The sequence below is a fragment of the Lethenteron reissneri genome, chromosome 26, assembly GCF_015708825.2.
Source record: "Lethenteron reissneri isolate LAM-NWPU_2019-01 chromosome 26, ASM1570882v1, whole genome shotgun sequence".
Lineage (NCBI taxonomy): Eukaryota > Metazoa > Chordata > Hyperoartia > Petromyzontiformes > Petromyzontidae > Lethenteron > Lethenteron reissneri.
In genome coordinates, this window is record NC_083804.1 from 8,350,715 (window position 1) to 8,365,264 (window position 14,550).

The window sequence follows — 14,550 nt, forward strand, 5'->3', positions numbered from 1 at the left end:
ACTACCACCACTACTACAACAACAATCCTGCCTGGCACCACTACCAAAGACAAAGATTCCCCGTATAGCCTTAACGGACTATAGGGGCAAGTGCTATTAGCGAAACCTATAAAGGCCGCCTTTGTCTCCCTAGTAGCGATGTTTACACATCGCACCAGCTTTCTCATTTGATGCCGAGTCGACCTAGAGGAGGCCCATGACCGGTTCAGATAATCGTCACTGGTGGTGTTGGCCGTGAGCGAGAATCGAATTCGGGTCGCCGAGTTCGTGGGGCAGCTCACGAACCGCGACACCACCGCCGTCCTCCCTGCTAAACGACACCTCACAGTACCACCACCACCACAACCACCACGAGAACAAATCTAACTACAGCCACTATAACAAGCACCACTACAATGACCTTGACAGCAATTACTAGAACAACAACAACAATCACTACACTACAACAGACGTGCTTGACACTGCAACAACTATCACCGTAACGAACATTTCTATAGCAACAATCACTACAACAACCATCACTATAGCAACAATCACTACAACAACCATCACTATAGCAACAATCACTACAACAACCATCACTATAGCAACAATCGCTATAGCAACAATCCTGCTTGGCACTGCAGGTTGGAGCACGCCCATCACGGTGGTGATGATGATGATGTCATTTCTGCCTTAAATTCTCAATGAAATCTCACGTCTCCTTTTTGAATAGGGCACTGCTTCATTATGGCGATGTTTGGCCAATAATATAAAAAAAGGAATGTCAGTAAGTTTTTTATTGCAGGAAACCGGAGAACCCTGGGGGACCCCCACCCAGGCATACGAGAGGGCAACACACACACAGCTCCGCACAGACAGATTCAATAATCCACTGTTGTCCTTTCATCTGGCCGCATCGCAGCCGAGGCCTGGAACAGCAGTCACTCACGCAAGCACTCACCAGGCTCAAAATCCTGCCGCTGATCTTCCCAGATCTGATGAGATTTGGGCTGATTTACTAGAAATGACAAAACAAAGCAGCATTCCATCGGCCAGGGCAACGCCCACCCTGAAGACTGTGAGGCCACACTTCGAATCACCTCTGCTCAAGGTCAGCGGTCTGATGTGCCCTGTGACCCAATGACTTTGCCACCACCCCCCCCCCCCCTCTCACACCGCTCCCCCCCAAAACTCTCGCCCCCTTTCTCCATAGCCCAGAGTCCTGCCGGGGGGCTTTGGACCCCAGTAGCAGTTGCAGCGCCTTCACACGCGACATCTACCCACATACACGAGGACACGCAGGAGACCACGCGTGGGCCGACTGCTGGAGTGGCTCGGGGGGGGGGGGGGGGGGAGGCCACGTGCGTTAAATGGAACTCGTCACCACGGCCTGTGGTGCGAGACGCCGCGGAGACGCGATGAGGATGCGGGCTCAGTGAAGTGGCCAGAAATGAGAAGATCGGCTGCTTCGAGTGGTACTCGACTTCACCAACCCGTCGTTGTTGTTGCTGCTGCTGCTGCTGTTGTTGTTGTTAAATGAGGGCTAAAGCGAGCTACTGCGTTTCTCAAAGCGTTGCACAGAAATGCGACTCGTGCCCGTCTGAATGAGAGAGGTTTTTAAAAGAGATATCTTTCTGTTCATCTTTTTTTCTTTTTCTTCTCCGGTTGTGCTATCGGTGTCATGGCACGAGACGAATAACGGTGGGACCGTGTCCTGCGTTCGGAGAAAATGCCCGCGGAAGGCGATGTCACAGAAACACGACCGATCTCCCCTGCTAGACGACATCTCGCGCACACAAGGGGGCGCCGCGCTCTCCAATGCGCCCTGCGATGGAGCAGACCGATGGATCGATATTCCTTCCGTGGAAGACGAACCGAATGGTAACTGCTTTATTCTATGAAGTAAACAAAAAACAAACAACCCGAATGTGTGATTAGTTGTTCGCGGTCATGGCTGGCCGGACACGGGACCGTCTCAAACTCGCTCGACTTGAACAATTCGGTTTAATCCGGGGGCGACTGAGATTCGGGATTCGAGCCGAGGATCTCAGCGGCTCAGCGGTCTTTCGAACAGCCAGAGCCACCTCAGAGTTGATGCTTTGTGTTGTTGTTGTTAAATAAGTCAACGAAAATGGCACAACAAGAACCGCGCAACATCGTTCCGTGTGAAAGAACCACAACGCGATCTGTTCGTAGCAAAGCAAAGCAATTTCTTTTTTAAATTAACACAATCACCACCGCTTCTTCACAACAAAGAAACAGCAACAATAACAAACACAACAGCCCGACGTTTCTCGGGCGATGGCCCATTTTCAGAGGAGACATGAGGAAGAGAGACACCGCAGCAAGTTTGAATGACTTGTGTGCACTGTACGTTGTATGCACGGGGGTGCGGTGCAGAGGGCGTGGGGTGGTGTTAGACAACAACCTAAACACACAACAACAACACACACGAAGGGCCATACCCAAACGCACACCTCGCGCAATCCCTCGCTGCACTCAAACAGCGGCGCTCACCTCCACGCGAGTCCCAGCTGCAGCAGATGCACCACGCTCTGGAACACCCACACCAGGCCTCGGTAGCACCGCTCCCCCGCGCTCGCCGTTCCAGCCGACCCCGCCGACCCCGCCGCCGCCGTGGTTAGCGGCGGCGGGGGTGGCGGCGCCGCTGTTCCCACCGCCTCCCCGCCACCGGCCGCCACCGCCACCGCCGGCCCGGCCGCTGCCCCGTCCGCGCCGGGCACCGCTCCGCACCGACCGACGGCGGTCGCGCTGCCGGTCGCCCCGAGGCGAAAGTCCTGGGCGAACCATCGCAAGCTGAACGCCTGCACCACCAGCGAGGGAGCCAGGGCGAAGAAGAGCGTGAGGCCGAACCACCAGTACTGCCGGCTCGCCAGGTACTCGGCCGAGAGCCACGCGTCCGTGCCCGAGTCGAGCAGCAGAGTGAGCAGGCCGCAGAGGCCCCACGCCAGGTCGGCCGCCGAGTAGGGCACGGGGCTGGGCGGCAGCCCCGAGCGCGGGGCGCAGCAGCCGCAGCAGCCGGCCGGGCCGGCCCCGTGAGCCCCGTGAGCTCCGCCCTCCGCCTTGTCGGAGCGCGCGGGTCCCGCGGGTCCCACGGCGGCGGCTTCGGCAGCCGCGGGGTCCGCGGGCAGCACCACGGACAGCGCCAGCGCGCCGGGGTCCGCGTTGGGAGGGCACGGCCCGGAGAGCCCGTCCGACTTGGCGGCCATGGTCAAGGGCAGGTGGTCTATCATCGGCGCTGGGCGGGCTGCTGGGCAAGGCGGCGGTGGCGGCGGATTACTACTTTTGGGTCGTGAGAAGCCGTGGAGGATTCCGATGGCGTCGATGGCGGTGATTTCTTGGTTGGCGCCGTGAGATTCTATCTAGGAGGCTAGTGGGAGGGAGGGTGGTGGTTGGCGGCGGTGGTGGCGGTGTGGACTCGTGGGTGGGTGGGGGGTGGAGGGGGAACCTGGAACCCGTCGCGGCTCCCTGCCTCTGCAGTCCAACACCCCCTGGCGCTACCGCACGCGCTGCTGCTGCTGCTGCGCCGCCCGCCCTGTGTGGACGCCCGCCGCGTCGGTCCTGCGGCCGCCGGCGGCGATGGGCATGGCGGGTCGGGCGGGCAGAGGCGGGCGGTGGCAAAGACAGAGGCGGACGAAGAAGGCAAAACCACCCCCACGAGCGCCGTCAATAGGAAGGAGGGAGCACGCGGGTCCCAGGAGTCGCAGCGAGAGCCGTTACCCAGCGGCGCCGGCGGCGTTGCCAGCAGATGGGGCAGCCTCAACGCACCAGCAGCGGCGGCAGTGCCAGCACCAGCAGCATGACGGTCGGAGTCACAGCTCACACACCCCACCAGTAAACCAGTAAACCGGCACCAGCAGACTAGGCAGGAGCAGCTAAACCAACACTAGCAGCAGAGGCGGCAGCAGCGGATCACGATGTTACACGCGCGGTCGGTGAGATTGTCAGGAGGAGCCGGATGCAGAGGATGGAGTGGCCGATCGAGGAGCCGGAGCAGATGAGGTCCCCGTAGCTCAGTCGAGGGACGTCATCAAGTCCTCTGTGGGCCTGACCAAGAGGTCCCACAGACCCCTCAGCCTCATCCCCTCCATCACTTCGTGTCCCACGCGGGTCTCCATGCGCAGCCCAAAGCCAGAGAGAGAGAGAGAGGCTCGGAGCGAAGGGAACCAATGAGTGGATGAATAAGTGAACACGGGCTCGGAGCTAGGCGCCCGCTGGCAAACAAAGAGTATATTTCAAATCAGCAGGGTCATTGCTCGCTGGATATCTCGCCGGCTCCGCAGTGGAGGTGACAATGGGGCGATGACGATGATGTCGGTGGTGGTGGTGGTGATGATGATGATGATGGGTCGGGGGTCTTGGTTGAGGGTGCAGCGAGCGACTGGGTTGGCGCTGTGAACCGAGGTCGCCGAATTCTGGGCGAGGATTGGTGAGCGCAGAGATCATGCATGGAGCCAGAGGTCTCTACGGGGGGCATACAAAGCCCATTGCATTCACTGGCAAATAAGCAAAATCATCATCATGATAATAATAACAACAACGGTGAAGGTAATTACAATGCACGTGCATGCACAGGCACAAATATTTATATAAAAATGAGGACGATTGAAAAACTAATCATCTTACTGAAATGATAATAATCTTAAAACCGACGCTGTGGATTTAATACATGTAGCATTATTAAATATTTAATACGGCAGCGTTATTAAATATATATTGATATTTCTACCACTGCATATGACCCATAAAACACGTTACAAATTAACGGCAAAAAAACCCAGATGAATGCAAAGAATGAATAATTGCATGAATTGATTGAAGAATGAATGACACCACCGGGATCTGTTTCGTCTCGTTCCTTCGCTTCGGTCCTTCCGTCGCTTTTCACCGCCAGCTCTGGGCGCTTTGCTCGTCCGTGTCGGCCCGACCTCCCTCTCCGCCCGATCTCCCTTTCAGCCCGATCTCCCTCTCAGCCCGATCTCCCTCTCAGTCTGATCTCTCTCTCTCCGCTCGATCTCCGTCTGCGGGTATCAGGCAGGGTGTGGCCTTGACGCCGCCGAGAGGAGCGAACCCGCGTTACGAATCGAAGGGCGCTCTCTCCTTCCTCCCCCCTCTCTCTCTCTCTCCCTCTCACTGTGCCTACCTCCTCGCCACCTCTCTTATATGTCGCTCTCCGTTCCCTGAATCTCGTCGTGCTCCCTGTATCTCCCTCCAATCACTCTCCAATCGCTTCCCCAACCACCCCCAACCCACCCACCCACCCCCCTCTCTCTCTCCAACCTCTCTCCTCCTCGATCCTCCGTTCCGCTCTCTCCCCTCCCTCCGAATGTCGTCTCTCTCCTCTTCCTTCTGCTGCTCCTTCCGCTGCCGCTACCGCTATGCCGCCGTCTCTCTCTCTCTGTGTCTCCTCCTCTTTCTGTTCGCTCTTCCTTTCTCTCCCCTCTCTCGACTGCTGCTCGCACGCACGCACGGCTCGCTCGCTCAGCCGAGGGAAGTGCATGCCCAACCGGTCAGAAAATATATTGCAGACGAAATCACGAATCCCCTCCCCACCCACCACCACCCAACACCACCACGTCAGGATCTCTCCTCTCTGCGTGTGTGCAACACGCGCAGGGGTTAATTCGCAAAGTTGTGGTGGGCACTGATAATTTGCTCACGCGGGGAAGAGACACAGACACAGGCCTAGATGAAGACAGAGTCAGAGATACAGACAAAGAGAAAGACAAAGACTCCCCCCCCCGTATAGCCTTAACAGACTGTTGGGGCAAGTGCTGTTAGCGAGTAGCACCGATGAAGGCCGGCACGGCGCACGAGGGGGTGGGTGGCCAGCAACACACCCGGTCGCCTTTGTATCCCTCGTGGCGATGATTACACACCGCGCCAGGTACTAATGTGAGGCTGAGTCGACCTCGGGGAAGGCCCAGGACCGGTTCAGATAATCGTCACCGGTGTTGGCCGTGAGTGGGAATCGAACCCGGGTGGCCACAGCATGGTAACCGCTACACTACCGCTCCTCACCGGATAAAGATAGACACAGAGATACAGACAAAGCGAAATACAGACACAGACAAACACACCCGTGCAGAGAGAGAGAGAGACGAAGGGAACAAACAAAAAAACCCACACAGTGTAATTGGCATTGGCCAAGCATCGCAATGCTGCAACATTCCCTGCAAGTGACTCAATCAGCAGCAGCAACAACATCGCGCCCCTACTGCGAGAACTTGGCAGGGTCCTCCTGAACACGAGTCTTGAGACTCAGGCGAGGCTTTTCTGGGCAAACGAACGTAAAACAAAAAATGGTGTTAATAGACAGACAGACGCAGTGAAACACGGAGATGCATAGAGAGAGAGAGAAAGATCGATAGACGTAGTGCAATATCATCATACGAAGAGAGACAGGCACAGATACGACGAGAGATAAAGAGAGAGACAAAGAGAGACCCGCACGGAGTAACACAGACATGCAAAGAGAGATAGACACAAATCAACATCGAGAGAGAGAGAAATCAAGGGAGAGTTAGAGAGACATCGAGTGAAGCAGAGTCAGAGAGACGTGCACAGTGATCCGAAGCCAAACGTGGCATTTCCAGATGACTGTGGCAGGAGCCAGGATGTTTACAGGACGACCGCTGTTGACGTCGTGAAATCGTGAGATTCGTCTCAACGATGACGACGATGACGACGGCCCCGAAGTCACGAATTTTAAAGAGTCGACGCCCAATAAATAAACGCACCACTCATTATCAGCCATGCTCTACCCGCTGCTAGATGGAGGCCTCCCCAATCCACCGATAGCCCCTGCACGTGAGATGATGTCATCGCTCTCTCTCTCTCTCCACAGATACATCAAGAGAAGGCGAGAGAGACAACGAGAGAGACACACACACACAGAGAGAGACGTGCCAAAGAGAGACAGACAGAGAAACGAAGAGTGAGCGAGACACGGACAAGAACAGAGCCAAATTTGAGACGGAGAAGGGAGCAACATGGACACAGACCCACAGTCATCACTCCTTGCACCAGCCTCCCCCACCCCCCGCGTTGGTAAATCCTTCCCTGGAGCATTGGGTCGCATTGTCAATGTGCGGGAGCAATTAAGAATTCATCCAAAAAAACCCCACACCGCTGTGCTGCAGAGCGCTTCGTTACGGCCTGTAGCCCAGAGACAATGTACTACGAACTACTGCTACTTGAGGGAACGGCATTGTAATTACAAAAGTGACATCACCACTTCGTTAGCACTTGAAGCCACCGCGGCCACTGTTGGGATTTCGACTGCGAACGGCGAGCGTTGATGGTGTTGTTGTGGTCGTCATCATCATCGTCATCGTCAGCCATGATCGATTCTCTGCTGGATGAAGGATTCCCTATTCCGTCGCCATCTCTCGCCGTCTCGTGATGCAACGACTTCCCACCACCACCACCAACAACAACAACAACAACCACCACCACCACCAACAACAACAACAGCAACCTCACCGCAAGCGCAACCGTCACCACCACGGGTATCACCTCCACACCACATTTCGCCTTTTCACGTATCTCACTTCGTCACCTCTCTCTCTCTCTCTTCCTCTCCCACAATCTGTCACCCCCCACCCACCCTCCACCCTCCCTCCTATTACCCCCAATCCATCCCCGTGTCTCTTGTCGGGTAACTCCAATCATCACGCCGCTCGCAACAATTAAGAATTAACAAGCGGCTCCCAAAGGTTCCCCGGGCCCCCCCAACCCCCACCAACGCCTCCGCGCGCCACCCCGTGGGCTAACCCATGAAAATAAATAAATAAACAACGGAACATTGTGAAGTGAGAAGAGACTACAGGGCCCCGGCTCAGCGGTTCTAGCGTTGGTCGATTCGCGATTGGGCGGTTCCAAGTACCTGCTTCGATGGGGTGTCGATACAACCCATCAGCCCGGTAGGGGCCGATAAGACGGGTATCGCTTCGTGGGGGAGATAGTCACACTGACATGAGTTTGCCCTTTTTGGTATGACTGCCAGACGCGTCATATGAATGTGGAATTTCAGCCAATGGCTCAATGCCAGCTCACCGTCGCTTATCACCGCGAGAGCGATTGACGAGCCCGAGGGGACGTCCCCTGTGGAGATGGAGCGATGGACGCAGCCTGTGCGTACAGCTGCCCGTGGGTGGATCGCTTAACAGAGCTGGAATCTATCGCAGGAGATGGCAGCAGTTTCGGGGAAGGGAGGAAGGGCTTCATCCAGCAGTGGATTGGCCATGGCTGGGGATGATGAAGGTTATCAACATAATACGATAGACAATACGACTAAGTACTATGTTTATACAGAAGCTACCAAGCCACAAATGAACGAAGTGGCCTATTACGCGGAAATGTCTAGCAACCAAATACTCTAAACGCATGCCGATTCTTAACGTGGAGGGGGAAAAAAACCAGGAGGACCCGGATAAAAATCCACGGGACCGCGTGGAGAGAGAGAGAGAGGGACATGCCAACTCCTACCATACAGCAGGCGTCAGGGATCGAACCCACGGCTCTCCTAGTATCCCAGGCGAGGGAGAGTTACCACCTTGCCACCCGGGGCCCCGAAGGTGAGCGAGAACGTGTGCCTTGTTGCAGTGTCTCTGGGAGCGGGGGGTCTGAGTGTAACTTGAGTGTACCCCGTTGCGCCGCGTGTCGCCACGTGATTTCATCGGCCCTGATGAAATTTTGAACAATTAATAACGTGGATGAGGGGAAGGAAGGGTGGGGCAGAAAACATCCCTCAATTAATTTAGCTCCATCCCTTGAGACTGCTAATTAACACCATCATTCTAACAAAGTATTCAGAGATGCATTTAAGTTGCGCGCGTTTCCTTTGCACCGCAAGCCGGGTTTTTAAAATGTAGTTTTTTTTACCACCGCGCGGGTCACAGCACCACAATCACGGTTCCTCTCTGATCCCTCTCGCCTCCCCCCCCACCACTCGTCGGGGGTCTGAGTGTGTCGTCAGGTGAGTGGTCTGTGAGTGATGTCAGCTGAGGGGTGAGTGGTCTGTGGTGCTATCCAACAACAACAACAACAAAGATCCCCCGTATCGCCTGTAACAGACGGTTGGGGTAAGTGCTGTTAGCGAGCATCAGCGAAGGCCGGCACGGCACACGAGGGGGTGGGTGACCAGAGCAACGCTCGGCCGCCTTTGTCTCCCCAGTGGTGACATTTACATACCACAGCAGGTACCCATTTGAGGGCTGAGTCGACCTAGGGGAGGCCCATGACCGGTTCAGATAATCGTCGCTGGTGTTGTTGGCCTCGAGCGGGAATCGAACTCGGGTGGCCGGGTTTCGTAGCGCAGCGCAGCGCTGCCCGCGTGCCCGCGTGTCCCCCACAGGTGCTCGCTACGTGGGGTGATGGCTTCGTATTGTTGGTGGGGAGGAGGCGGCGAGGGCGGCGAGAGGCGCGGGGGCCACGGTGGAGGAGTGAGATCTGTGGAGAGAGTCGGGGGGGGGGGGGCGGGGGGGTCACCGGGGAAATGCCCCTCGCCTTCGTCTGGCCGCATCTGTTGGTCCGTGATGTGTGGCCGTCACCATGCGAGACGCGCTCCCGCAGGATGCGGCACTGCTCGCCGCCAGCCTCCCCGATGATGATCAATGAAACCGTCCGGGGATTGGTGGATGAGCGGCGGCACCCCCCTGCCCCCCCCCCCTGCCCCCCCCTGCCCCCCCGAGGGGCCCGCCGATCGTCGCTTGGCCGTCGCTGCGGGGGTGCGAGGCGTTCCACGTGGGGGTGGGGGGGAAGCCACGCCCATCGAGGAGATGGAGCGATGGAATCGCTAAGGTGGACTGCTGCATCTCGCGCCCAATGGATTGTTTTTTTTTTGCATCAGCAGGATCGCTTCGACAATGGGAGGCGTCCCAGAGGGCGCTTCCTCACGAGGAGATGGAGCGATGGAATCGATAGAATTGGCCCGTGCGAATGTGCTGCGTGGATTGTTGGATCACGCGGGGGGGGGGGGGGGTGAGAGACGGCGATGCCCGTGGCTTGATTTTGCCCGCTGATGACGAAGATGATGACGACGATGATGACGATGATGATGACGACGATGATGATGACGACGATGAGTAATAATTACCCACTTTCCTCGTCCTGTGGATGTACCATATACATCGACACTGGGAATGTGGAATTTCTACGGCTGGCCTGAGGGCCGTCAAGTGGAGCTGAGTGCCGGCTCGACGTTGATTAGAGCAGGGAGAACAATGCGATTTAGCCGTGACATTAGACTCCTATTTCTTAAAGAGTCTAAAGACTCCATTTCGGGAGGGTCCTGAGATATCATTGGGATGTTTGGACAATGGTTTTTGTATGCGAGAAGAAGAAGAAGAGGAAGAGGAGGAAGAAGAATCGGAAAATGTATTTGTACTGGAAGAATCCGATGAGCTGTGAAGCGCTTCTTCACAAATCGACAGTCGGGGCGAGTCGGGGCGTTACAACAACACATAGCATAGCACAGCTTTAATTCTAGATTTGAAGCTTTCGTGACTGCAAGGATTCATATTCTTATGTTTTTTTTCGGTAAAGTCACGTAGGTAAAAAAAAATTACAATTAATGAAAGTTAAATAAAATAATAATTAAATAAAAATCACGACGTTTCGGAGGCAACACAAGCTTCCGTCTTCAGGTGGAACCGTCACAGCACGCTTGCTGTATCAAGTAAATGAGAGATTCCAAGAGATACTACCCCGTATATATACTGGTTGAGGGGGGGGATGGGCTAGGACAGGCCGCCTTTTTAAATCCTTATATTAAGTTCGCTTGCTTGCTTGCTTGCGTGCTTGCGTGCTTGCTTGCTTACGACCGTGCAAATCTTTCGGTCGTTTTTTAACCCACTTCCCGTGATCCAATCGAGCTGACATTTTTTAACCCACTTCCCGTGATCCAATCGAGCTGACATTTTCCACACAGACTCGTTGTGCGTGACAATTAATGTTCGTGAAAAAATCTTTCCAAAATTTTACACTTTTTAGGACAAAAAAATAATATTTAATTACCAATTGCTTAATGCTGCCATGCAATCATCTGACCCATAGGTGGCAGCCATCTCAAGCCAGAGGACGAGAGGACTCTAGCCGCCACGCATATAAAGGATTTATAGTGAAAAACTTTGTTTTTACGGGTTATACTTGTTATTGTTATGGTAAGGTGCGGCACAGCACTAGCCGGTGTGTTGTCGAGCAAAGCCACGACATTTACAATCTGAGCACGACGTTTCGCCAGCAATTACAAACCAGCTTCAGAAATCCTCCTGTTTCGTTCCTTAAATAGAGGGGTCGATGTGATGACTAAGTTCACTTTAGCCGCGTGTGGTTATTGCCTTTGAATCTCTGCATCTTATGAGGAATGCCGGGGCAGATAACGGCCTTCATGCGCTACCTCTGGTAGCGATAGCTACCAAATGTTTACCTTGAAACTTTGTGTGTGTGTCTAGGTAAAAAATACATGTGCACGACGGCCTCCGCGTTCATCGATAAAACCGTGGCCTTCATATGAACACAAACAATTATAACATAGGCGACGTTTCAAACAATTGCCCGAAAAAGAGATCTTTCCCGAAACGTTGCTTGTGCTCGATACGTGTCCTATTTAGGTCACGGTGAGTTATTCTCTTTGTTTTTTGTGACTCTGCGCCAATGCCAACGCAGTATCAGCAGCAGGAGCAGCATCACCGAGTAAAGCATCTGATCGCGAGGTCACGGTGGGAGGAGCTGTTTATTAGAAGAGGCTCATTGAGGGAGGGGAACGTGGTATTGGTGACGTCGAGCATGTGACGGACTATAAACATGAAGATTGAGTGTGTCCATGAAACACGTGGTCTCTACGCTCAGCTTCATGCCCATGGGTTAGACACTACCCATGGTGGACACTCTCCGTGGTGGACACTACCCATGGTGGACACTGCAAGTGGTGGACACTCCCTGTGGTGGACACTGTCTATGGAGGACACTGCAAGTGGTGGACACTGCAAGTGGTGGACACTCCCCGTGGTGGACACTGCATGTGGTGGACACTGCCCGTGGTGGACACTGTCTATGGAGGACACTGCAAGTGGTGGACACTACCCATGGTGGACACTGCAAGTGGTGGACACTGCAAGTGGTGGACACTCCCCGTGGTGGACACTGCAAGTGGTGGACACTGCAAGTGGTGGACACTCCCCGTGGTCGACACTGCCCATGGTGGACACCTGTGACATTTACCACCGATAGGTGGTGCCGACCAACCCCTTGGCTCCTGAGCTGTGCGGGCACCGGGGTGCTCATCACACCGACTCACACAGGGGTCAAGGAGGGATCTGTGGAGCCAGTTGAGTCAACGTGGCTACGAGACGCGTGGAGCAGCAACTGCTGTGTGGAGCGGTCTCACCGGGACGGGTAAATGGCACCGCGGGTCGCGCTCCCGCCATCGCGCGCGCCCTCCGCTTGAATTGTTTGTTTAAAAAAAAAAAACCGCGACGATTGATGGAAAATAATCGGTGACTGATTACATCACCGCAAGTTTAGCTCGCGCATGAACAGGTAAGGGCGCAGCCCTGCAATCGCCTGCTCACGCCACTGCTGGCGGATAGGGGGAGAGGGGGGAGAGGGGGGGGGGGGCTCCTCACACGGTAAGCTCTGCGCGGAGTGCTCGTCTCGTCAACCGTGAGGAGCACTCCGACCCTTCTCTTCCACGCTGGCCTTCACTCGTCTCGGAAGAGGTGTGAGTTACCCACACTGTACCCCACCCAGCGGCGAACACGACCGATCAACCGACCGATCGACTGACAGCTGCAGCTGCTGCATGCGCTCCTGATAACACTGGTCAACACACTTTTTTTGGCATAAGGTATTCCAACGGTGTCAAGGTAATTTTGGGGTGCTGATTCCCAAATCTGGCAACAGTTTTTGTCTATCACATCAGGTTTTTGAGATATCACACATTGCATTTTCAATAAAAACTGCAAAAGAAAAATATTAAATAGATGTGGATATCTACATAAAATGATATTATAAACACACTATCCTAAAAATACAGCACCATATTTTAACACTAAAGTAGTCACTGACTCGCAACAACTTGCAATCATAAGTGACAGAGTTAATTTCGGGTAAAATCAATGAAAATGGGGTATGCCGATAGCATAATAATGAGATGTGATAGAGCAAATCTGAGATCAGATTTGGAATCAGCACCCTGAAATTAGTCTAAAACAGCTGCAAAAGTCCAAGCAAAAGTCCAGGCCAAATTTTTTTTTGTTGACCAGTGTAATCAGAGGCGAGAGGGGGAGAGAGAATTGGGATGGGGGGGGGGATGTGATTACAGAAACTTCCTCGTTGTTTCAACTGCCACGCCAGGAGATCGAATCTAACCGGTGACCTCTATTACGCCACGGTGGCTTCGCTCGGCTCGCACGCTCACGCGGATTTGTGAAATGTAAGAATATTTATACACACACACACAAAAATAATTCGTGCACATAGCAACACACGCCCGAGTCGTCGCGGCTCTGAGCAGAGAGCGAAGACTCCCCAATCAGGAGTGCAGAGTGACATTGAAATGCTGCGGACAGGGGAATCGACTGAGCCCATCATCCCCTGAGGGTGGATAAATTAATAACTTGCGGGAAGCCAGCAGTTGTCATGATATGACGGGAGCAGTCATCCTATATTCATTCCTCACTCGGAATCGAATGGCCACTGCTATTGATCTTTTTTTGATTTATGGCTCCCATGCTAGTCTATGGCTCCTATGTTGGTCTATGGGTCCTATGGTGGTCTATGGGTCTTATTCAAAGCTATCGGTCATATGATAGTCCACCGAACTTATCTTAGTCTAGGGAGTCTATGTTAGTCTACGGGTCGTATGTTAAACTTTGTTCACACCGTACGTAGCCAACCGCGCTTACCGGAGGTGCGGGTATTGGTCGTCTTTGGGTTCTGTGTGAGTTCATAGAGCGTTCGTCAATGGCTCCTATGGTAGCATGTGAGTCCTATGATAGTATATGGGTCCGACATTGATCTATGCGTCCTAATCAAGCCTACAGTCTATGTTAGTCTATGGGTCCCGTGTTTGTCTATGTCGTATGCAAGTCTGTGCAGTACGGATCTTGTGTTAGTCTGTGGGTCCTTTGTTAATCTGTGGGCCCCAAATGCATTCGCATTGAAATCCATGCGACATACAACGACAACGACACACAGACACACGTGCGGCGGTGTGTATGTACGTTGTATTTTGTGCGGACGTGTGTGCGTGTGTGATGCGCGTATAAATGATGTAATGTGTTGCGTACGTATGATAAATATGTATGCAATGATGCATTGGACGTGTGTGTGTGCGCGCGTGTGTGTGTGTACATACAGATAACGTGTGTGTGTGTATATATATGATGATGTAACGCGGTGTGTCAATTCGTGTGTCAAATGCATTAACTAGGAGTGACCCCCCTCTCTCTCTCTCCTATCCTCACTCTCTCCTCCGCGACCCTCCACCAAGGACGAGGCTCGCCTTGCTGTCGCGAAGGGGTTAATGAAAACGAGGCGGGG

At 54.0% G+C, this 14,550-nt stretch overlaps 1 protein-coding gene across 1 annotated transcript in view; it reads right to left on the reverse strand.

The window, feature by feature from the left end:
• LOC133347951 (XK-related protein 7-like) overlaps nucleotides 1-5,230 on the reverse strand; it is a 48,810-nt gene extending 43,580 nt beyond the window's left edge. The window contains 1 exon segment of the mRNA XM_061560716.1: nucleotides 2,500-5,230. Coding sequence (XP_061416700.1) covers nucleotides 2,500-3,236 — 737 coding nt within the window. The 5' untranslated portion in view covers nucleotides 3,237-5,230.
• Between the last annotated feature and the right edge of the window lie 9,320 nt (nucleotides 5,231-14,550).